General features: G+C 40.9%; 1 protein-coding gene across 3 annotated transcripts in view; it reads left to right on the top strand.

Annotated features, from left to right (window-relative positions):
* The window catches only part of LOC148898432 (receptor-type tyrosine-protein phosphatase gamma-like), a 73,295-nt gene extending 47,939 nt beyond the window's left edge, over nucleotides 1-25,356 (top strand). For all 3 annotated transcript variants that reach the window (XM_088997647.1, XM_088997646.1, XM_088997645.1), the window contains 18 exons: nucleotides 669-807; nucleotides 886-965; nucleotides 1,039-1,124; nucleotides 2,334-2,354; nucleotides 2,585-2,681; nucleotides 5,459-5,544; nucleotides 5,807-5,941; nucleotides 6,451-6,585; nucleotides 6,663-6,820; nucleotides 7,073-7,208; nucleotides 7,604-7,750; nucleotides 7,876-7,969; nucleotides 8,055-8,128; nucleotides 9,652-9,777; nucleotides 17,504-17,662; nucleotides 18,285-18,427; nucleotides 18,489-18,624; nucleotides 21,885-25,356. In XM_088997647.1, the coding sequence (XP_088853773.1) occupies nucleotides 669-807; nucleotides 886-965; nucleotides 1,039-1,124; nucleotides 2,334-2,354; nucleotides 2,585-2,681; nucleotides 5,459-5,544; nucleotides 5,807-5,941; nucleotides 6,451-6,585; nucleotides 6,663-6,820; nucleotides 7,073-7,208; nucleotides 7,604-7,750; nucleotides 7,876-7,969; nucleotides 8,055-8,128; nucleotides 9,652-9,777; nucleotides 17,504-17,662; nucleotides 18,285-18,427; nucleotides 18,489-18,624; nucleotides 21,885-22,073 (2,141 nt within the window). In that variant the 3' untranslated portion in view covers nucleotides 22,074-25,356. The remainder of the gene's footprint in view (nucleotides 1-668; nucleotides 808-885; nucleotides 966-1,038; nucleotides 1,125-2,333; nucleotides 2,355-2,584; nucleotides 2,682-5,458; nucleotides 5,545-5,806; nucleotides 5,942-6,450; nucleotides 6,586-6,662; nucleotides 6,821-7,072; nucleotides 7,209-7,603; nucleotides 7,751-7,875; nucleotides 7,970-8,054; nucleotides 8,129-9,651; nucleotides 9,778-17,503; nucleotides 17,663-18,284; nucleotides 18,428-18,488; nucleotides 18,625-21,884) is intronic.
* The last annotated feature ends 501 nt before the right edge of the window (nucleotides 25,357-25,857 follow it).

Here is a 25,857-nt window from a genome sequence, read left to right as displayed (position 1 = left end):
GGCACAGTGTGAGTATGGGTATTATTGCCGATAAAGCACGGCAACGTGCTGGGACGCTAAGTCACATAAACGCACACATCGTTGGTGTTTTTCGATGATCTCCTTCTTCTGCTCGACCGTAATTTTCTTTTGTGTCTTCTTCGGCTAAACACTAGCCTGTGGTGGGGTCTTTTTTGCTCCCATAAGAGCAAAAGTACTCCATTCGATAACAAACCACATCTGCACTCATAAAAGGGGGTGACAAAAACTAATCCGCCAGCCAACGTGGGGCCGTGTGGGTTGGTTGGACCGCCGAAAACTAGTTCGTATGCCAAGATTATATTCTCGCAATTTTAATGTTCGTAAGGAGAACGTTTCGTGAGCTAAAGCGTTCGGAAACTGAGGTATCACTATGCTTAAAATCGGAAACACATCACCAAAAGTCACAACCTCAAAGTCACTCTGACTTCTCCGAATGTTGTGAAAAATCCGCCGGTCATCCGCATCTACATCATCTCGTCTTTTAGTCCATCTTGGATTTCTTGATCTTCTCATTGTAGCTTCTTCTGGCGGGGTCATTGTCTTTCTTCATTCTTTTTGGAAGGCCAACAGCGGACGTTTTAGCATCTTCTGGCGTACGCGAGTATCTTTGCAGGTTTTGAGCGTAACCACGCCGCATTTGTGTGCAGACGTGAGCAACAGCAGCCACGAATCTCGCGTGGGTTCCGTTAGGGCCGGCGAGAGGAAAGTGGTGGTCCCCCTGGCCGTCATCTCCACGCTGACGGCCCTCGGACTCGCCGTCCTCCTCGGTATTTTTGTCTACTGGAGGTGAGTTTGTGGTCTACGGTTCTTTATTCTATTGGGTCCAAGAGTTGGCACTAGCCTGTTTGCAACTTTGGTCTCCAGGATGTGTTTCCAGACGGCGCATTTCTACGTGGATGAAGGCCCCGGCCCCCACATCAGCGAGGAGTCCGCTTTCACATCTGGTAACCTCGGAGGCAATTAGCCGGATTTAAAGCGGATCCCCAAAAGATGTTTGACGTCCAGTTTGCCTCCTAGACCCAAAATCCGCACTTCCTGCACAAGACTTTGTCCGACACGTGGCAGAGCTTCACAGAATGGGCGGATTTCAGCGAAAGTTTGAGGTACCCCCAAACATCTTTTGGTTGCGTCTTTTGCATGTAAAAAAGGCTCATGTGAGCGCGTGCGTGAACACACATGACGCCTGCTTGTGTCATGCCTTTGTCCTCGCTTGAAAACATCTCTCTTAAAAGGTTTTGGATGCTTCTGAAAAAAGTTATGTTCCAGAAACTGTGTGTATTTTCAGAATAAAGGTGTGTATTTTAGGGAAATGAGTCGTACAGTCCATCCTGGGTGTTCGAATGTCTCGGTTCTTGTCCAATTCGGTTTCCACCAAAAAATTTTGGGGTTTTTATGCCCCGGTAAACAACCGAAATCCGTCTCTCAATGAAAGTGAGCGCATCTAAATGCACCACTCGACACTTCCTCGTGTCGCGTTTCATTGTGACCGGCGCATTAGTATTTTTAAATAAAGTTTTGTTTTTACGAAGAAGCAGACGTGTTTGGCTGAGATGCTCTAAAATGGTTAAAAGTGATTTAAAAAAAGTGGATTTCCAGACTTGGAATGGATTAAAAATATTGTCATTGATAATTATGGGAATTGCCGTTTTGGTTTATGACCAAGTCGGTTTTTAAACGGGTTTCTGAAACGGATTATGGTTGAAAACCTAGGTTTGACTTATATATAATATTATAATGATTTTAGTAAGCAATTTTTTGTTTTAAATCTTAGAACAGATTACAAATATTTACATTGATTATAATGGGAAGTGATGTTTTGGTTTATGACCAAATCGGTTTTCAGATTTCTAGAACGGATTATGGTCAAAAACTGATGTTTGACTGTATTATTTTCGTAAAAGTCACTTTTTTTGTTTGAAATTTGTATTTCCGTGAGTCATATGTCAGGAAAAACATTTATTGTATTTATGCATTTCATTTTTTTAAAAGTTTGACATTCAGGAAAAAGTTGTCGAAATAAGCTTCATCGTAAAAATCTAACAAGTCGTCAAAACGCCGATCAAAACAACTGCCGTGAATCGATTGAGTCTGGTCAAGTTCCATCTATCCATTTTCCGTACCGTTTATTCCTCATTAGTCTGGTCTGGTCAAGTTTATTTGTATTTTTTGCTTTGGTCCAACTGTGCCTTGTTGTCACTGGTCCTCATGTCAATTGGGCTTGTCGGTTTTTGTGTTGTCATGGTAACGCCCTGCTGCCCCGCTACCTTTCCTGCCCCGCCATCCGTCCCCCCCTTATTCTTGGTTCTGGCTAGCTGCTCAAGGAAAGTTATGAGGTAAGACTGCCCCCTCCTGGTGACTGTCTGCATGTGCGTTTGTTTGTTTGTTTGTTTGTTTGTAATCCAAAGTTACAGGGAACTCAATTTCATGGTTTTGGATCAGTAGCATTGACCGATACTACAGAGAGCGTCCGGCGCCGATCCATTTGTTCTCGCAAAGAAACAAAGAAAACGAGATGCTTCATTTGGTGGATTGATTCGTTTTTTTCATTCGCGTTTCCATTAAGGAGGCGCAAGCTCGCAAGACGGACGTGACGATGACCTCGGAGACGTCCAACCATCCCGACAACAAGAGCAGGAACCGATACAGTAACGTTCTCGCGTGTAAGTCAGGGTGTCCCGTATATTCTTCTTCTTTGTTTCCGAATTTGAAAACCTTCATGGAAAATATAATACATTTAGCATCCGAGTTACGACCGGCGCAGTTTACGACCTCCCGTACTTACGACCGGCAGACCCCTTTTTTTATTTTTATTTTTAATTCTACACCTGGCAATGTAATTAATGCGCAGGAGGCAATGTGTACTACAATTTTGGCCAGCCAGCATGTCACACACTCGCACACGCTACTGCGTGACTACACTCAATACAATAGTTATACAGTGCAGATACCGTCTGGGCAACATCACCTGTAGTACTGTGTGCTGTTTTTTTCCCTCTGGCGTCCGCCTGAGTCCGAGCGTGTGTGTTGGGCGACCTCTTCTAGCCGTTATCAGGAAGAGCGATTTTGTATTTGCACCTACAGTATACAGATTTTGTATTTTTACCTACAGTATCTGTTGCCTTAATACTGTAATAATACTGTATTCTTCAAAGTCAAAGTCAGCTTTATTGTCAAATACAGTGGGACCTTGGCTTACGAACTTAATTGGTTCCCAGACACAGTATGTAAGGCGAAAAGTGTGTATCCCAAAAATTAATTTCCCATAGGAAACCATTAAAATGAGAATAATGTGTTCCCAGGTCCACATAAAACATATGTAATTTTCTACTTTCTAATTTTCTAAGCCTTAAAACTACACAAAATATAAAATGAGATTAAAATGACAATAATGCGTTTCCAGGTCCACATAAAACATACGTAATGTTCTCCTTTCTAATTTTCCAAGCCTTAAAACTACGCAAAATATACCTTATTTTATGGATAATAAATGTGCTATAGTATTATGATCAAAGAAATAAACTGTACTCTACAATAAAGTCATTTTATTTACCTTTGTGATGGTCGTTAATGGCTTGATGGAATGGAGTGTCCGGTTTCCTCAGCATTAAACACTCGATGAGGAACGTAACCTTCTTCTTTCACCATCTTGAGGAATGATCCCTTGTAGGTGCTTTCTCTGCCATAATTTTATCTTGTTCCTCATCAATTGTGATCTGTTTAGCTGGGTTGATAGCTTTTTGCATCAAGTGTACAGATGACTTGTGCGGTTTATTTGTGGAGCCTGATTGATGGGATATTTTAACCTTCCAGTCTACACTCTGCTTTTGAAAGTTGAAACAAGTCTAAATTTCACTGTTTTCTATCCATTTTCTAATTTTTTTTTTGTTTTTTCTTTTATTTTTCATTTTTGTTTTTTGGTTTAAAACTCAGTCATCTCCCGTCTGTGTAATGTCACAGTTGTACAGGATTGGTCCATCGATGAAAAGGTTTCTTCAGTCGTACAGATGACGACTGAAGAAACCTTTTCATCTGTCATTTCCCTTTCGTGTGTGTGTGTTTTCTCTCACTCTCTCTGTCTGCCTGTCTCCTTAATGTTTAATACCTCCACGGCTGTGTTCTTGACCAATCACGTGGCTTTAACCGAAGACGCCATTTTGTTTTTGGGAGAACGGCCTCACTGTCTCTCTCTCTGTAACCCCGTCCCCCACTGCTGCGTTCTTTACCAATCACGTGGCTTTAACCGAAGCCTGTGGGCGGGTAATAGAGAAATAAATGCAGTCAGCTGCCATTTTGTTGTTAGAAGAACGGGCTCGTTTACGAACGACACATCACTCAATGTGGCAGCTACGTGTGTATCCCGAAAAATAGTTCGTATGCCAAGGTAAAATTTTCATAAATGTAACGTTCGTAAACCGAAAATTTTGTAAGCCAAGGGGTTCGTAAACCGAGTTCTCACTGTATGCTAATACATTACAGCACAGATTAAATTACTGTCATCTCGGACTCACTTATAATGTGGCTAAAAAAGACAGACAATTGACAATACATGTAAAGTGAGTTAGTGTCGTTTGTAAAGTGACGTAGTGTAGTCATGCAAAAACAAAAAAAGGTTGAAGTGAGGTCTTGCAGAAAAAAAGAGAAATAGAGTTCAGGATGATAGTACATCATGTAGCATGTACTCAGAGTTCGGTGAGTGTGGCAGTGCGAAGGAGCAGGGGGGGCAGGGCTGGGACGGACTTGAGTCTCCTGACTGCCTGGTGGCAGAAATTCTTGCCGTGTTTTCTTCAACCCACGATATGAAACCTAAATATAAAATATAAATCGATAATATAAAATAGAAAATGACACTAAAAGTGATCAAATTTATAAATGAACTGTAAACAGTTGTGTATATAACAGTATTCAATCAAAAACGTTGCTTAAAAACAACAGATTGACATCGTATACTTTCCAGTCGTGTAAACGTCACATCGGCCATTTTGAATGGATTTCGATTTACGACCATTTCACTTACGACTGTTTTGTCGGAACGGAACCCGGTCGTTACTCGGATGTTACCTGTATATTGTTGTAAACGTCACGTCGGCCATTTCGAATGGATTTTGATTTATGACCGTTTGACTTACGACCGTTTTGTCGGAACGGAACCCGGTCGGAACTCGGATGTTACCGGTATATGAAAAGTGATATTCCAGCTCCATGCGAGAGTCCGACAGTGTCACAACTGCCGGTTTTTGTCCATTGTATGGGAGACGGCCTCTAACGAATAAGCTGCTTAGATTTGGAGTTTTATAGTCCACGATGATTTTTGTGGTGTCTGCAAATCCAAAGTTTTTTTTTTCGTTAAGACGCCGTCGGCCCGTGAGGGTTTCGCCCACTCTGTCAACGAAATCCAACCTTTATCTTGAAGTGTTTTTTCCTTTTGTCTTCATTTCAGTCGATCACAGTCGAGTGCGGCTGTTGTCGGCCGCAGCCGACAAGGACGGACGCTGTCGAGATTACATCAACGCCAACTTTGTGGACGTACGTAAGACGCTCGCCTTTGATCCTCTGCTGTCCCGTTTTCACACTCTTTTCCGAATCCGTCTTTCAAATCCACAAGGCCCACCTACCTCCGACTTTGGTCAGTCAGTCGGGAATGTCTAACTAGCTAACAATTGGTTTGTAATCTAGTTCTGTTACACAGTTAGTAAGGCAGAGGTTCGGTTTATTGGTAAGTTTACTGGACTGTCGGTTAGCTGTGCCATGACAAAAAAAAAATCCCTACCAAATGTCGGCATTCCAGGGCTTCAAGATGCGGCACGCGTACATCGCGGCTCAGGGTCCTCTACAGTCCAGCACGAACGACTTTTGGCGGATGATCTGGGAGCAGAACGTTGGCGTCATTGTGATGATCACCAACCTCCTGGAAAAGGGACGCGTGAGTGGTCCGAAACGCTGACTCGGTCTGTTAGAAACTAGCAAACATTGACGTTTGGACAACGGGACTAGACAATAACAAGCAGACTTAGAGATATAGAGTTGAGATTCACTTGAGACTTTAGACTTTACCTTGTACGCTGGTCGATGGTTCAGACGAGACACTTGAGACTTGACTCGGTCTGTTAGCAACTTGCAAACATTGAAGTTTGGACCACGGGACTGGAAAATAACCAATAGACTTACAGATTTAGAGTTGAGATTCACTTGAGACTTAACCTTGGAGCCTAGTCGATGGTTCCATAGACTTGAGACTTGACTCGGTCCATTAGCAACTTGCAAACGTTAAAGTTCGGACAACGGGACAGGACAATAACAAGCAAACTTAGATATTAAGAGTTAGGATTCACTTGAGACTGGAGAGTAGGCTAGTCGATGGTTCTGACGAGACATTTGAGACTTGACTTGGACCTTCGACCCCGTTTGAGTGTGTTTTGTGTCTGCCCTCAGAGGAAGTGCGATCAGTATTGGCCCAGCGACGCAGCCGAGGAGTACGGTGGCTTGACGGTAGCGCTTAAGAGCGTCCGAGAGCTGGCCCACTACACTCGACGAACCTTTGGCGTCACCAACACACATGCGAAAAAGGTCCAGCTCGCTGCCACGCGTAGTGGGCCGCTGGTTTTTGACCTGCTGTTTATACCTCGCCCACTGTCCACTTGCAGGGTTCGAAGCTAGGCCAGGAGAGAGTTGTCACGCAGTACCACTACACGCAGTGGCCGGACATGGGCGTGCCTGACCATGCCCTCCCGCTTCTTAACTTCATTCGCGAGTCATCGAGAGCCACAACAGCAAATATGGGCCCCGTGGCGGTCCACTGCAGGTACGGGACTCCAGGGGCTTCTGGTCTCTCAAGTTCCCAAAGGGTTCCTCGAAATCGGAACTTTTGTTGGAGTGAGTGGTGTCGCGCGGCTATGAAATCACATGCCAGATGAAGAGGCTCAAGTTTTTGAGCGCTTCAGATTTAGGTTTAGAATCCAACCAAAGCCCGGGCGGCATTAGCGGAACAGTTCAACATTTGAAGCAGGTGGCAAGGTCACAAAGTCTATTTCCCACTTCCTGCGCGTGCATTTAGCGCCGGCGTGGGCCGAACGGGCACCTACTTGGTGTTGGACAGCATGCTGAGGCAAATGAAGCAAGAGGACGCCGTGGACGTGGACGGATTCCTCCGACACATCCGCACCCAGAGGAACTACCTGGTCCAGACGCAGGTTACATCCTTTCACCTGGTAGACCTTTCATGCACCCATCTTACCATTTTCTCTACATAACTTTTCATCGTCTCCGTTTCGGGTCCTCTTGTTTGTCCATCTCGTCCTCCCGTTTTCTCACCTTATGGTTTTTCCATGTTGTTCATGTCTTCTGGCTAGGCGTATCATGAAATGTGACAAATCTGGATCACGTTCCAGAAGATTTTGTCGACAAGCCCATTCCAAAATCAATTTAAAGTAGCGGACATACATTTTTTTCCATCTTCGGCAGTCGCACCGCTTTGCCTCATGCATCAGGACGCCAAAGCCGTATCCGTGTCAAATTCATGGCTCAAAACTTTGGTACCAAGCGGGACATCCGATAACCCAGCCGGTCTTTCGTCTTCTCCCCTTAGGAGCAGTACGTGTTCATCCACGACGCCTTGGTTGAGGCCATTTTGTGCGGGGATACGGAAGTGGCGGCGTCACGGCTTCACACCTATGTGGAGTGCCTGCTGACTCCGCTGCATGACCGCAACGCGCCGCTGGACCAACAGTTCGAGGTGACGCAAACGGACGCTTTTAGTGTCGTTTTTCAAGATTCTGTTTCCCGAACTCGAGCCAAAACGCCTCCGTCGTTGGCAAAAGGTCAATGTTTTACCGACCCAGTTTCATTCCACATTTGCAGCTGCTGAGCATGGAGGCGACAAACGTTGACGACTCGGCGACCGCACTCCACGACGGCAACCGTCAAAAGAACCGAAGCGACTCGCTACTGCCGGGTGAGCTTGCCGCAGTTAGCATAGCGCAAGTGCTAACATTTCCATTTCCTATCCGCCGTGATGATCTTTTGTACCTTTTTTGCAGTCGAAAGGTCAAGAGTGCGTTTGTCGTCATCCGCAGGCGACACATCCGATTACATCAACGCGTCCTATGTGACGGTAAGGCCACGCAAACATTTTTTTAGGCTTGTGGCTAGGTCAGTTTTCATCCATATGCTTGTAAGTCGTTGTCTATTTCGCTCGGACAGTTTAAGACAACATTGTCGGCTAACTAGCTAACTAGCTAACTAGCTTGGAGTCTAGAGGTCACCCAAGAGGAGCCCACGGGCTCCTCTTGGGTGTAAAACAGGTGACAGTAAAATAGTAATTCTGTATAAAAATATTTTTGTCACATCTCGGCTCGATGACTGTAATTGACTTTACTTTGGAGTCAGCCAATCCTCCATGAAGCGTCTCCAGCTGGTCCAGAATGCTGCTGCTGGCCTCTTGACTGGTACTCATAAGAGGGAGCATATACTGTATCTCCTACTCTGGCATCCCTTCCGACTCCCTATATATTTTCGAGTTGGACTTTTCAAGATCCTATTACAGTGATACCTCAGCTTACAAATGCTTTCGCTCATGAACTTTTTGCCTCACGAACATTAAATTCACGCGCATATAGTCTCGACTAATAAACTAGTTTTCGGCGGATGAACAGAAATACACAGCGCCAAGGTGGCTGGTGGACTAGTTTTCGGCGGATGAACACCAAACCACATGATCGAACAGCGCCACTGTGGCTGACGAACTAGTTTTCCACACCCCCCTTCCTTCAGTGCTGATGTGGTTTGTTATCGAGTGGAGTACTTTTGCTCTGATGGGAGCGAAAAAGACCCCACCGCAGGCTAGTGTTAAGCCCAAGAAAATGACGGTCCAGCAGAAGAAGGAGATCATCAAAAAACACCAACGAGGTGTGCGTTTGTGTGATTTAGCGTCCCAATACCAGGATGCTAATTCGACAACTGCTACATGTGGCAAAGGGTGTTTCTGTGTCGTCTAAGCAACGGTCTCAGGCAACAAAGAGGTTGAAAAACTTCCTTTGATTTAGATGACCGAAAAGCAGCTTGCAGGGGACAGTATGAGTGAGGGTATTATCGCCGAGAAAGCACGGCAACTTCACTCGGATAACATCAAGAGGAAACTACATCAACGACCTTCACAAAGGTCAATAAAACGACTTTATTATAGAGTACAATTTATTTATTTCATTACAATCCAATAGCACGTTTATTATACATAAAATAAGGTCTATTTTGTGTAGTTTTAAGGCTTATTTAGTAGAAAATTATGTTTAATGGGGACCTGAGAACGGATTATTCTCACTTTTAATGGTTTCTTATGGGAAATAAATGTTTAGCAGAAGAACTTTTTGCCTTACACACACTTTTTGGGTACCAATTATGTTCGTGAGCTGAGGTAGCACAGTATTTCTTTTCAAATGTTTCACTGACCTCGCACCACCTGACCTCTCTAACCTGACCGAAGGTGACAGAAGTGATAAACACCATCTTGTAGTCAACAAAGACCGCTTAAGATATGCCCATTAAATAACAAACGAGAGATTTTCACTTCCCTGATTTGAAGAATCATGTCCCCATTTCGTTGTCGTTTGCGTTTTGTCCATGTCGTTGTGCTTGCAGGGCTACAGGAAGAGCAAGGAGTTCATTATTACCCAGAATCCTTTGCCCGGCACCGTCAAGGACTTCTGGAGGATGATTTGGGAGAACAACGTACGCGACATCGTGTCGCTACCGGGACTCATTCAAGTAGGTTCTTTATACCTTTTGTATAAGGCAGTGGTGGTCCGCAACCCTTTTTTCCCCGACGGGCCGGTTTCATGCCTGACAACATTTTGAAGGACTGGCCTATAAAGTATGACGGATAAATACAGGTAACATCCGAGTTACGACCGGGTTCCGTTCCGACAAAACGGTTGTAAGTCAAACGGTCTTAAGTTGAAATCCATTCAAAATGGCCGACGTGACGTTTACATGACATGATAGTTAGTATACAATGTCAATCTGTTGTTTTAAGCAACATTTTCTATTGAATGCTATTATATACCAAACTGTTTACAGTTCATATATACATTTTATAACTTTTAGTGTCATTTTTATCATTTTATTTTTCGTATCATTGATGATTATGACTGTATAACTGTACCTGTAATGTATACAAAACTGTTGACTGTAAAGTTCATTTATACATTTTATACTGACCTTTTAGTGTCGTTTTTATCATTTTATGTTGAAAAATGGCTCTCCCTGCTAACGGCCAGAAGAGGTCGCCTGACACACACGCTCGGAAAAAAGCAGTGTACAGTACTACAGGAGATATTGCCTAGACGGTATCTGCTCTGTATTACTACTGTATTGAGTGTAGTCATGCATTACTGTGCAAATGTGTGACATGCTGGCTGGCCAAAATTGTAGTACGCATTACCGGCTGCTTGCGCATAGGCGTAGAATTAAAAAAATAAAATAAGAGCCTGGCGGTCATGGTCGTAAGTACAGGTGGTCGTAACTCACGCCAGTCGTAACTCGCATGTTACCTGTTCAGTCAAACCTGGTTTTCCAACATCTGAGTTCTTGATCAATTCGGTTTTTGACCAAAAATGTTTTTTATGCCTCGGTTCACAACCAAAAATGGGTTCTACGTCAGTTCCTCGTGTTGCATCTCATTGTGAGTCGGCGTGTTTGTATTGTGAATCACGATCAAAATTATTTTTGAAAAAAGCAGACATTGATGACATTGATTATAATGGGAAATGTTTCGGTTTTCGAACCAATTGGTTTTCGAACAGGTTTCTTGAACAGATTATGGTCGAAAACCCAGGTTTGACTATACAATATATAAATAGATCAAATTTTTCCAAATACAGTGTTACCTCAATGTACGAACACTTTAGCTTATGAACCTTTCACCTTACGAACATTAAATTCGCAAGCATATAATCCTGGCTGGCGGACTATGTTGGGTTAAATGTTGTTCTTCCTGGTTCAGCTCTCCATTTGTATAGTCTCAATATTAAATCAGCAGGAAGCAAGGTGATATACAAAAAAATGAATATTTATTATCAGGCAGCTAGAGGGTGTTCTCCAAGGGAGAAGATAGGCCAAGGGACAGACAGGCAAGAGCGCGCTCATGCGCGCGTCTCAAACATTGATAAACAACAGTCAGACTGAAACTTGATAGCTAGATTTCTATACTAAATACAAGTTGAGTACATGTATACTCATTCACATATACAGAAAACTAAACTACATACATATATGGACTTACTAATTGATAAGTATAAGTAGAAATGAAATAACATAGGGTGTTTGTAGCATGTGTATATAACCAATTCTAACATTCCCTCCTGTTTACACATTAAAAACATCAGTACATGCATCTCCAAAACGGTTTTCAGCATGAACGTCATAAGTAACAGCACAGGGAACCATTCTTTACCATGGAGAAGGCAAAAACCTCTGTTGTAACTTTACTGCTGTGAGATTTAATTACTCCATTGCGAGAGTAATAAAGGCAAATCCAATCCAATTAAAATAATGACGAGGAAGTTAGTATACAATGTCAATCTGTTGTTTTAAGCAACATTTTCTATTGAATGCTATTATATACCAAACTGTTTACAGTTCATATATACATTTTATAACTTTTAGTGTCATTTTTATCATTTTATTTTTCGTATCATTGATGATTATGACTGTATAACTGTACCTGTAATGTATACAAAACTGTTGACTGTAAAGTTCATTTATACATTTTATACTGATCTTTTAGTGTCGTTTTTATCATTTTATGTTGAAAAATGGCTCTCCCTGCTAACGGCCAGAAGAGGTCGCCTGACACACACGCTCGGAAAAAAGCAGTGTACAGTACTACAGGAGATATTGCCTAGACCAGGGGTGGGCAAACTTTTTGACTCGCGGGCCGCATTGGGTTCTAAAATTTGACAGAGGGGCCGGGCCAGGAGCATTTGGAGGGAGTGTTTGGGCCGGAAATACTCCGAACAAGTTATGTCCATAATTTATAAAATCACTTCAAATGACTTCGACTGAGCGTATTTTACAAAGATTCCACAGCATATAGCTATAGTTTACGTTTTAAGACTTGCGCTGAATATATGAAGTCTTGTTTTCGAGTTGATGACGATCCCCATGTGACGTCACGTTTGGACCGCCCTGACCGAGAAAGCGACATACAATGCATTTTGGGTACTTTGTTTAGTCTGAAAACTTCGTGTTAATCCGTGTTGATGGCGAAATTAGAAGGAAAACACATAAATAACGCCATGGTGAATCGTTGTGTGTTGCACCAAGACAACTATTTGATATTCGCTGACACAAATTCCCAGCTGACAAATCAGCCCATTTCCAACGGAGCTTGGGCGCAATCTTCTGCTTTTTCTGGGTGCTACATTGCTGTCATTGACGGCTCGAATTGATATGGGAGGACTCCTAGAATCAATTGCAAACATTTATGCTTTCCTCTTCAGAAGAACAAGAACAAGAAAACATCTTCTCCGAATCTGAAGCCATTGTTTTGATTCTCGAGCGCCTAGACGGTATCTGCTCTGTATTACTACTGTATTGAGTGTAGTCATGCATTACTGTGCAAATGTGTGACATGCTGGCTGGCCAAAATTGTAGTACGCATTACCGGCTGCTTGCGCGTAGGCGTAGAATTAAATAAATAAAATAAGAGCCTGGCGGTCATGGTCGTAAGTACAGGTGGTCGTAACTCACGCCAGTCGTAACTCGCATGTTACCTGTTCAGTCAAACCTGGTTTTCCAACATCTGAGTTCTTGATCAATTCGGTTTTTGACCAAAAATGTTTTTTTATGCCTCGGTTCACAACCAAAAATGGGTTCTACGTCAGTTCCTCGTGTTGCATCTCATTGTGAGTCGGCGTGTTTGTATTGTGAATCACGATCAAAATTATTTTTGAAAAAAGCAGACATTGATGACATTGATTATAATGGGAAATGTTTCGGTTTTCGGACCAATTGGTTTTCGAACAGGTTTCTTGAACAGATTATGGTCGAAAACCCAGGTTTGACTATACAATATATAAATAGATCAAATTTTTCCAAATACAGTGTTACCTCAATGTACGAACACTTTAGCTTATGAACCTTTCGCCTTACGAACATTAAATTCGCAAGCATATAATCCTGGCTGGCGGACAATGTTGGGTTAAATGTTGTTCTTCCTGGTTCAGCTCTCCATTTGTATAGTCTAAATATTAAATCAGCAGGGAGCAAGGTGATATACAAAAAAAGGAATATTTATTATCAGGCAGCTAGAGGGTGTTCTCCAAGGGAGAAGATAGGCCAAGGGACAGACAGGCAAGAGCGCGCTCATGCGCGCGTCTCAAACATTGATAAACAACAGTCAGACTGAAACTTGATAGCTAGATTTCTATACTAAATACAAGTTGAGTACATGTATACTCATTCACATATACAGAAAACTAAACTACATACATATATGGACTTACTAATTGATAAGTATAAGTAGAAATGAAATAACATAGGGTGTTTGTAGCATGTGTATATAACCAATTCTAACATTCCCTCCTGTTTACACATTAAAAACATCAGTACATGCATCTCCAAAACGGTTTTCAGCATGAACGTCATAAGTAACAGCACAGGGAACCATTCTTTACCATGGAGAAGGCAAAAACCTCTGTTGTAACTTTACTGCTGTGAGATTTAATTACTCCATTGCGAGAGTAATAAAGGCAAATCCAATCCAATTAAAATAATGACGAGGAAAAATTCCTTCTCGGCTCTCCGTGTTGGCGGGAGCAACCACACTCTGGCTATGGTGTACAATCACGATCGCGACAGGCATAAACAGTCTAAGCAAATTCATACACCAAGGGCCCTCGAAAAGCATGGCAAAGCTCCACGAGTGATCAGGCCGCCAATCCTTGGCCATAGCATCTCTGAGATCCCTGATAACAGACAAAGCATTAGTCATGTTTATGGAATTTGCTTCTTCAGGTATATACGTACAAGTGTCACCCACCATAGCACAGACGCCCCCTTGTGGGGCTGTCAAAAGGTCTAAAACCATTCTATTTTGCAACACCATTTGCCTAATTGCTGCAATTTCGGTGTTCTGCATTTCATCCACTTTCAAGCTGGCATTTACAAACACTTGAAATCTGTAATCAATTGTTTCAATTCGTAGCATGTTTTTTTTACCACTTCAATTTACGGAAAAAGAGCTAACAATGTCTTACTACTTGTGCTATGATGTTTGAATTGTTCTGGAACATCAGTTCCCCAAATCGAATCATGGGGCTTAAACGATACTCTTCTCTTCACATGATGGTGCACTGGACGACTGGTAATGATGAAAGTATTGTCAGTTACAGTAACAGGTGCACACAAACCGTAGGCTCGCGGAGGAATAAAAGAATATACTTTTCAACCGCATAACCACCAAAGATGTGAAGATACGGGCAAAACAATGACATTAGTGTTTAGCGGTAGCACATATAAACATCTATCCTCGTCTATAAAACCCAAATTTTGACTCGTACTGTACATTGTAATGCATAACGGTAATCGCAACTCGCTCTCGGTCATAACTTGGTTTTCAGGTTCCAAAATGGTATCTAAACCTGGAACAATCTCTCCTCTCGAAGCATTATGAAGAACCAGAAAATGTTGATCAGGTCTATGCAAAGATATTAACAAATATGCAGCTCTCGCCATTGATGAGAAGGTTTCTTCAGCCGTCATATGTACTTCTTGAAGGTGTCAGACGTTTCGCCTCCTATCCAAGAGGCTTCGTCAGCGAACTAAAGTGTGACTGGTCGTATCGGCCCTATTTATATATCCCTAATGTCCAGACATGGCGGTGCCGGACACAGCTATGATAGGTCCCTACTCTCAGGTTGGGGGGAGCAGAGGACCACTCCCTGTGGCCACACTGATTGTTCCTACATTCCTGACTAACGACTGGCCTATTTGCCCCACTCCCACCGGTATCACCTCATCAGCATTGCAAATGTTGCCTAACCTGTGTTGCTTAAACAGGCTATTGTATGAACGATCCAAATTGAACCTCACCCCACCAGACCGGTTTAATGAAGGATTTAGTTGTGTTATGAGAATCGCTTCTTTTACCCCCCTTTCAAGCCATCTATGTTCTTTCGCTAAGATTTTAACCTCATTGTCATCAAATTGGATTGGATTTGCCTTTTGGATTTGCCGGACAATTACAACTCAGTTCCTCCTTGAACCTGAGGTGTTTTTTTTTTTTTTTTGTAAAAGCACAGGTATTCCTCAGGATTGTCAAACAGTTGGACAAATCAAAAATTTAATTCATCTTTTGTATGCTTATATCCATCTATTATATATATATATATATATATATATATATATATATATATATATATATATATATATATATATATATATATATATATCACACTTACTTCACAAATGGACAGCGGCTGGTCTGGTAGCAGTGTTTCACAGCAGGACCAGGAGTTCTTTGTCTTCAAAAATAGGCGGGGAAAAAAAATCCCACCCCCCTCCTTTTTCCAGCCATCTGACCTAGATGCAGAGCCGTCAACATACAGGTGGATGCTGTCAGGTAAAGGTGTGTCTTTTAAGTCAGGTCGTAGAAATGTCATCATCTTTTTTTTTTTTTTAATTTCCGAGAAATTCAGCTTCTTTTTGGCAAAACTGTGCCATAGTCAAAGAAGCTTTGTTACCTGTACTTTCTAGATTTTGGAACAAAGCGATTGATACACCCCTGTTTTCTCCTTCAGTCAGTGAGGCAAGTAAGATGTCGTCAAGGTACAAAAGAATTTGAGAAGTCAGGATTTTTAAAGTCAGGATTTTTAAAAGCACAGTTTTTCTGCTAATTAATCCATATTAATTAGCAGCAGAATGCAATGCAATGCACCCCACTCCGGAACTTTAGCTTCCAGATTCAGACAAAAAATCAGAAGCCCCCCACAATAATGTGTTCTCCGTGACAATTACAACTCTAGTTCCTCCTTGAACCTGAGGTTTTTTTTTTGTAAAAGCACAGGTATTCCTCAGGATTGTCAAACAGTTGGACAAATCAAAAATTTAATTCATCTTTTGTATGCTTATATCCATCTATTATATATATCACACTTACTTCACAAATGTACAGCGGCTGGTCTGGTAGCAGTGTTTCACAGCAGGACCAGGAGTTCTTTGTCTTCAAAAATAGGCAGGAAAAAAAAATCCCACCCCCCTCCTTTTTCCAGCCACTGCGTCTGCCAGCCGAGGTTTCGGCACCAAATGGTGGGTTAAATGTTGTTCTTCCTGGTTCAGCTCTCCATTTGTATAGTCTAAATATTAAATCAGCAGGAAGCAAGGTGATATACAAAAAAATGAATATTTATTATCAGGCAGCTAGAGGATGTTCTCCATGGGAGAAACTAGGCCAAGGGACAGAGATGCAAGAGCGCGCTCAAGCGAGCGTCTCAAGCATTTATAAACAACAGGAGTGATGTCACTTTGGAAAAGACCTATCATCTGCTAGATACAATCATGAATATTTATTATAAAACTGAAACTTGATAGCTAGATTTCTATACTAAGTACAAGCTGAGTACATGTATACTCATTCACATATACAGAAAACTAAACTACATACATATATGGACTTACTAATTGATAAGTATAAGTAGAAATGAAATAACATAGGATGTTATTAGCATGTGTATATAACCAATTCTAACAGACTACTTTTCGGTGGATGAACACCAAACCACACGGTCGAACGGCGCCACGGTGGTAGGCGGACTAGTTTTCCACACCCACTTTCTTTGAGTGTGTGGTTTGTTATCGAGTGGATTACTTTTGAATTGGATTTGGATTTGCCTTTATTAGTCTCGCAGTGGAGAAATTTACATTTCACATTGCTATTATGGGTCCGAAAAAGACCCCACCACAGGCTAGTGTTAAGCCCAAGAGGACACAAAACAAAAATTTCTGCTGATTTGGATTAATGAAAAGCAGCTAGCAGGGGACAGTGTGAGTGAGGGTATTATTGCCGAGAAAGAACACAACTTCACTCGGATTTCATCAAGAGGCAACCTGGAAGTTCGTCATCCATTGACAACTACATTCATAAAGGTCCATAAAACTACTATATAATACAGTACACTTTGTTTCTTTAATTACAATACAATGACACATTTATTCAACATAAAAAAGTATATTTTGTGTATTTTTAAGTCTTATTTAGTCGAAAATTATGTTTTATGGGTACCTGGGAACAGATTATTATCATTTTAATCGTTTCTTATGGGAAAGAAATGTTTGGAAGACAAACTTTTCGCCTTACACACACTTTCTGGGAACCAATTAAGTTCGTAAGCTGAGGTATCACTGTAGAAGGCACATTAGGCGCTACAGTAGAGCCTGGGGTTACGAACGATTAAACCGTTTTTTTGTTTTTGTTGTTGTTGTTTTTGCTCAGGATGAAGAGGAGGAGCCAGACTGGTGCGCGTTCTGGCCGGGGAAAGGCGAGTCACTCCGATGGGAGACCATGACAGTCTCTCACACGTGCGAGAATGTCATCTGCTTGGCTAACGAGGACGTGTTGCTCGTTCACCAATTGGCCGTGCAGGTCGCGCAGGTACCTCGCTACAAATGGCGTCCAAATGACAACTGGCTATCTATTGGTTACATAACCAGCTGGCTGGCTATCTATTATATATATATATATATATATATATATATATATATATACAGTAAAGTCTCGTTATATCGGATATATCGATAGTCCCGGTTATATCGATATTTTTTCGGACTCCCTTGAATATCGATATAACGAGACTTTACTGTAAATATATATTTATATATATATATATATATATATATATATATATATATATATATATATATATATATATATACGCTTACGCTTAGAAATGAAATTTATTATTATTATTATTATTATTATTATTATTATTATTATTATTATTATTATTATTATTATTATTATTATTATTATTATTGTAACAAAGCTTTCAACAAAGCACAGGTGTTTTCATCACAACGAAAGAAAACTAAATCAGGTCAAAAGTTTTGAAAATTGAGTTTGCAATACAACTGACCAGTTGAGCGCTAATAGTAGGACAAGCTAACGTTAAACAAATGGAAGAGAGAAAATCAAAATGTCGTCAATCATCCAAAGCTTGATCGTCTGAAAATGAAGCTGAGAGGAGAAAGAAAAATGCAATCTTACTTGCGTTCAGGACGACTTTGTGGCCGAGGTCCGCCTGTACCGCGCCCCGCGCTGGCCCGACCCCGACGCCGCCATCAGCGACGCCTTCCTCCTGGTCCGACTGATCCGGGATGAGAACTGCGCCAAGGATGGGATGACCGTGCTGGTCGACTGGTACGCCACCCGTTTGTTCGCCGCCTGGCCGAGAAAAAGTTTGCTGACTTTTTTGCCGCAGGCTGGGCGGAGTCACCGCCGGAACCTTCAGCGCGCTGTGGTCTCTGATGGACCAGCTTAGCGACCGGCAGCGCGTCGACATCTTCGGGGCTGCCAGGATGATCAACCTCGCCAGGCCCGGAACCTTCCACACACGTGTGAGCAATAAACGCAAAATTCACTCACAGTTTTTTTTAGATTTACAATCTACAGTGATGTCTCAGCTTACGAATGTTAAATTCACCAGAATTTAATCATGGCATACAAACTATTTTTCCGGATACACACGGAGTGCCACAATGAGTGATGTGTCGTTCGCGAACGAGCCCGTTCTCCTAACAAGGAAATGGTAGACGGCTTTTTTTTGTCCTCTATTCCCTGCTCCCAGTCTTCGGTTAAATCCGCAGGTGATTGGTCGAGAACGCAGCAGTGAGGTGGGGGGGGTACAGAAACACAGAGCTGCAAATAAAAATAGATAGGCAGACGGCAGAGAGAGTGTGTGACAAAATGGATGAAAAACACAGTGAAATTTGGACTGGTTTCAACTTTATTGATTGTTCAAACACAGAGTGTAGACTACCAGGTTAAAATATCCCATCAATCAGGCTCCACAAATAACCCGCACAACTTATCTGTACACTTGATGCAAAAAACCATCAACCCAGCTAAACAGAACACAATTGATGAGGAACTAGGTAAAATTATCGCAGAGCATGGCAACGTCACTCGGATATCATCAAGAGGCAACCTGGAAGTTCATCATCCATTGATGATTTCAAAGCCAGCCACGGATGGTTCGAGAACTTTAAGCGTTGTACAGGGATTCATAGTGTTATTCGTCATGGTGAGGCAACCATAAAGCTGCCAAAAATTACAAGGAATCATTCCTCAAGATGGCAACTCCATTCCATCAAGCCATCAACGACCATCGCAAAGGTAAATAAAACGACTTTATTATACGGTACAGTTTATTTCCTTAATTACAACACCATAGCGCATTTACTATACATAAAATCAGGTATATTTTGTGTAGTTTTAAGGCTTAGAAAATTAGAAAGATGAAAAATATCTTTTTGGGTGAGCTGGGAATGGATTATTCTCATTTTAATGGTTTCCTATGGAAAATTAATGTTTGGGATACACACTTTTCACCTTACACACTCTGTCTGGGAACTAATTAAGTTCGTAAGCCAAGGTATCACTGTATTAGCCTTTTGGCTCATTTTGCTAACAGCGGTCAAACCTTGCTTCTCGACCAATTTGGTTTTCAACCAATTTTTTTTTTTTTAATGCCTCGAGTAAAACCCGAAATAGGTTCTGGACAAAACTGAGCGCAGCTGAATGCAACACTCGACTCACCCTGTGCTTCCTCATACGTCACTCACATTGTGAGTCTACGTGTTAGTATTGTTCATGTGCTTGCATTGGAAACATGCGAGGACTGCAAGGTTCTTTGCACAGATGGTTAATTCTTTAATGTGATTTCACTTGCATCATGAATCACCCACACCAGCGTACAACTACAAACAAGCATGAAAATATAGCTACTAATTACACATAAACACTTGAATTTTACATCAATGAAATAAAACGTATGCAATAAAATCGTACAAACCATTTTGTCCGCTTGCCACTCCGAAATGGAAGGTTTGATCTTCGAGTTATTTTTTTAATCTTTTCATTGCTAAACAGTACAGCGATAAAGCATGTCCATTCTCACCGTCCTCTCAGTAAAAGGAAACAAAGTAAAGAAGCGGGAAAGTACAACCTGTACTGGAAATGACAACAAACCAACATAATGAATGTCAAAGAAATGAAGTACGTCTCAACACGATGGGGGACAGAGCTTTCAGCCGCTCTGCCCCCAAACTCTGGAACTCACTTCCTCCCAACATGTGTAACATTGATTCTCTTCCCACCTTCAAATCCCATCTCAAAATACCTATTTAAAATTGCATTTTCGGTGTAGCTCTCTCAGGACTGAAGTTCTGTTTGTGATGTAATGTAAGGAAAGAGATGCCAATTTCCCGGTAAGATCAGAGCATTGCCATCAAATGGTGAGTATAGCTTTTGCTTTTTTGAATGTTGCTGTGCCGATTACCATTTTGCGTTTGGGAGCCTTTTACTGAGCGAGTTGCTTGTTCTGTAGCCACAAAGGGACATATGTCTTCTTGTGCCGGTCCCAAGCCCGGATAAATACAGATTGTGTCAGGAAGGGCATCCGACGTAAAAGCTTGTCCAAAACAAACATGCAGATCAAACTTCTCAAGATGGAGGACAATGATTTGCTGTGGCGACCCCCTTGAAGGGAAAAGCCAAAAGGAAAAGAAGAAAAAAAATAAAGTACAGCCATCTGCTGGTCAACCATGGGATAGCAGCTTTAGACAAGTCTATATAAACGGCATTTACAGTTCAATCACGATTAAAAAAAGCAGACATTCATTACATTGATTAGAATCTGTTTTTGAACAGGTTTCTGTAACGAATTGTGGTCGAAAACAACGTTTTCCTGTATGTGTGAAAAGAACTAGTAAACATATTTTACCTAGAAATACATATGTTAGATTTTTTTCCCCACTAAAATTGAACGAATTTATGAAAAATTGATCTGGGGGCTGTTCTCTGTCTATTTCGAAAAGCATTCAAAATGGCCGACGCGAGGTTTAAACGACAGAATAGTATACTATGTCAATGAGTTATTTTTAAAGAACGTTTTCGATTGAATACTATTATATACCAAACTGCTTACAGTTCAATTATAAATCTTATAACTCTTAGTGTCATTTTTTCATTTTATATTTCATATTATCAATTTTTATTACTGTGTCGTTCTGCTGACCCAATACGCACGGCTTACTAATAACTAATAATAATAAAAATAAAAATAATACTAATAATAATAATTACGGATAACTAATAGCTCGCTAGCTAACTAGTTAGCTAGCGAGCTATTAGTTATCTATTAGCTAGCTAGCTAACTTTCTATCTAATTGAGTTATTCCGGTTTGAGTCAACGCTGGCGCGTATGGCTGCCGCTGTACACCCGCAGAAAAACTGATCCTCTGACTGTAAAGTGACCTTGAGAGTTTTGAAAGGCTCTTAGAAATTAAATGTAATATTATTAGATATACATACGTTTCTGACTTTTTTTCCCCCAGTAATATTATATACCTTGTTTTTCCAATTGACGTGCTCGCAAATCAGTTTTAAGTTTTACCGACAGCCGACCATTTACCAACACACTTCCTGGTTTTAATAAGGCTGAATGTCATTTGCTGCTACGTGGCTTTGCTTGAACGCGATTGGCTGTTAGTTGATGAAAATCTGTACTTCTTTCAAAGAAGAAACCTTTTCATCAATGGACTGCTCCTGTACGACTGAGCGCTTACATGTATTGGCTGTTTGTATTTTCCGGCAGGACCACTTGGAGTTCTTATACAAGGCCCTGTTGAGCATCCTGGACCAGCCCGGAAAAGAAGACCAACTCGTCCACCAAGAGGACGAAAGCCAAGAAGAGAGCCGACCAATGAGGAGCGCCGTAATTCGTGAGCGTAATGGCACACCCGGAAGCAAAAGAGTGCTCAACGGACTCGACTCGCAGGTGTGATCAACCAAGAGCGAGTTTAGCGTCAACGTGGTCTCTTTTTGTAATGTGCCTTTAAAAAAACAAACTGCGGTCACGCTATAACGCCATCACAGCAAGAAAACTAACATTTGTGTTTTTTGCATATTTATTGGCAGGAAATAATCGGTATCAACAAGTCTTCTATTCATGTCGCTAATATTTGGCCCCAAAGGACCAAATTGTATTTCTACTTCACTACAATTTTGTATTTAGTGCTTCCGTTAAAGCCTTTTCATTTTAACTTTAACTTTAGATGACATCAAGGATCACGTTTATAACAGATTTTTTTTTGTTCCTCATTGCTGCTTTCGTTTACTATTCAACTACAGTAATCCCCCGTTTACAGCGGTCAATGCGGCCCGGGACCGCCCGCGATAGATGAAAAACCGCAATGTAGTGAAACCTAAATAGATTGGTAAAGTTACATGTGTATGAATACAAAAAAATATATTTATAATGGCAAATTTTGCGGAACACCAGTACAGGACATGCATAAAGAAGCACAGTAAATGTTTCTAGTACAGTAAAAAACTCTAATGCAATAAAGTAAACAGTCCACTATCAACACACACTATCTGCAGTATAATATTTACAGGTACTACGCTACTGTATAAATTAAGTTTCAGAAGGCGTCAAGGGTCCTGCAGAAGGCTCAGATGACAATGTACAACGGGTGAGGAACTTTGTAATATGTCATTTTTGCCGATGTGTTTTCTTTTGAGCAAAGATCCTCCGATGTCAGACTGTGCCGGCTACATAGTTTTTTTCAACCCTCTGTTGTGTTACAGTACAGTGATAACTTGGCTTACGAACTTAATTGCTTTCCAGACTGTGTATGGAGAAAATAGTGTATCCCAAACATTAATTTCCCATAGGAAACCATTAAAATGAGAATAATCCGTTCCCAGGTCCCCGTAAGATATTTTTCATCTTTGTAATTTTCTCGGCCTTAAAACTACATAAAATGTAATTTATTTTATGTATAATAAATGTGCTATGGTATTGTATTTAAAGTAATAAACTCTACTGTATAATAAAGTCGTTTTATTTAGCTTTGTGATGGTTGTTGATGGCTAGATGGGATGGAGTGGCCCTGTTGACGAATGATTCCTTGTAAGCTTTTGCAGCTTTATCGTCAGAACTGGCTGCCTCACCATGACGAATGACACTATGAATACCTGTACGAGGTAAACTTCCAGGTCGCCTCTTGACGATATCCGAGTGAAGTTGCCGTGCTTTCTCTGCGATAATTTTACCTAGTTCCTCATCAATTGTGTTCTGTTTAGCTGGTTTGATAGCTTTTTGCATCAAGTGTACAGATGGCTTGTGTGGGTTATTTGTGGAGCCTGATTCATGGGATATTTTAACCTTGCAGTCTACATTTTGCCTTTGAACTATCAATAAAGTTGAAAAGAGTCCAAAATTCACTGTTTTTGATCCATTTTCTCACTCTCTCTCTGTCGTCTGCCTATCCATTTTCATTTGCAGCTCTGTGTTTCTTTAACCCTTCATCACTGATGCGTTCTTGACCAATCACATACGGCTTTAACCGAAGACTTGGGGTGGGGAATAGAGGACAAAAAAAAGTCAGCTGCCATTTCCTTGTTAGAACGGGCTCGTTCGTAAGCCAAGGTATCACTGTACTGTACTCGAGTGACTTTCGCTGCCATTTGTGGCCTTTTTTTTAGGTACAAAAAAATATGCGCCGGGGCCTTGCGGCTTGAGTAATCACGACTACTATAGATATCTTCAACTAAGACACTACTTAGAGAGAAACTTACATAAAGGATGCGTCCAACAAAGTGGTTTCGGTTTAATTAAGATATTCCTATTAACATATATGTCAAAACCCGGAAGAGGAATTATATCAAAGATATGCAAAGAGTTGCAGGAATTGGAAGGAGGATAAATAACATATATATATACAGTAAAGTCTCGTTATATCGATATCGGATATATCGATAGTCCTGGTTATATCGATACTATTTCTATGCACGCACGGAGAAAATTACATGCAAACAGGGTCGGATATATCGGTAGTCCCGGTTATATCGATATTTTTTCGGACTCCCTTGAATATCGATATAACGAGACTTTACTGTATATAAAGCACAAGTGGTCGGCGGAGGGAGGCATTACAATCCAACAGGAAGCAAGGGAAAGAACAACAGCACGGCAATGGAATTGTAAATTTGCCCACTCTTGGAAAGAATTTGGGTGGAAGAACATCGTCAGATTTTTTTAGAGGGCATGCGCAAGGATTAAGTACAGTTTGCTGGAGATCCTGTGGCAACAACAAAGCGTCACATTATCATGTTTTTTGGGAATGCCCGGTCATCTCCAAATACTGGAAAGAAACAAGAATGACAGTGGGTAGGATTGTGGGAAAAGTGGTTCCTCCAACCTTTGAAGCCCTGTATCTGAGACTGGAATCTGATTTAATTCTTAATTCTGCCCAGAAATACATATACAACATCGTTCTGTTAGCAAGCAAGAAAGCACTCACGAGGAGATGGCTAACAAAAGAACCCCCAACAGTCAAAGACTGGATTAAGGTGGTGGGTGAAATTTATGAAATGGAAAAGATGACTTTCATTGTCCGAGGCGAGCGAGAGAAATTTGAGAGACTATGGGATACCTGGGAAAATTTTACAGCAACCTAAGTACTTATAAAGATATTTAAGTTAACCCAATCCACTCAAGACCAAAATTGTTAATGATTGCTATTATAATTACTATTATTCATTATTTTCATTTGTATTACTATAATCTGTTTCTTTTTTTTCTTGTCATTGTTTGTTTGCATCAGCAGAATTGCAAGAAATGTAAAATGTCTTATTGAGATGGTTATGTGATCGATGTTTTGTTTTGATGTCTTGACCAGATGATGCTCAATGTGACCATGTTCTCCCTTTTCTAACTGTTCTAAAAAAAAAAGCAATGCATCAAGGCCACGATAATCGAACCACAAAGGAGCAAGGGATTACTGTACCACCAAAATCCCATTTTTTTTCTCCACACAAAAAGATGTGGGATTTGCCCAAAATAATTCTGTCACGATTTTTCAGTGAACACACTGTTCTGTTTTAAGTAAAAAAAAGTGACATTGGTTAAAAATATTCTACCCGTTGTCTGTTGTTATTATGTCATTGTAAAAACAAACAAAAAAATTACTATGAAAATGATGCCTGTAAAAAAACATGACATTTACTAAGTAGTCTTTTTAATAAAATAAATCAGTTCTGAAACAACAAACTCAAAATATTTTTTCACAAAAAAAAACATTATTTTCCTTTTGAAAAATATTTTAAAAAGCAAACAATTAACCTCGATTGGCTGGCAACCAATTCGGGGTGTCCCCCGCCTCGTGCCCGAAGACAGCTGAGATAGCCTCCAGCACCCCCCCGCGACCCTAATGAGGAATAAGCGGTATGGAAAATGAGATGAGATGAGACAATTAACCTCACGCTACCAATTGATTGTTAGAGAGAGGAGATTTTAAATTTAATTTGAAAAACGAATTGTTACTTTAAACAAAAAGCCAAGTTTCTTTTTGAGAAGAAAAAAAAAGATTTTATAAAGTCAGATCTTTACGGAAGAGCATAAGGGCTAGGTTGAAATATAGATTTTTTTAGAGATGAGATATTATTCCCATTGATAAAAAGTTGCACATTTGCGAGATTTAAAGTCACAAATTTGCTAGATTTAAAATCACAAATTTGCTAGATTTAAAGTCACACATTTGCTATATTTAAAGTCGCAAATG

Source organism: Hippocampus bargibanti, linkage group LG05 (genome assembly GCF_051943395.1).
Source record: "Hippocampus bargibanti isolate YZ-2025 linkage group LG05, ASM5194339v1, whole genome shotgun sequence".
Taxonomy (NCBI): Eukaryota; Metazoa; Chordata; class Actinopteri; order Syngnathiformes; family Syngnathidae; genus Hippocampus; species Hippocampus bargibanti.
This window is presented reverse-complemented; position numbering and strand designations above follow the sequence as displayed.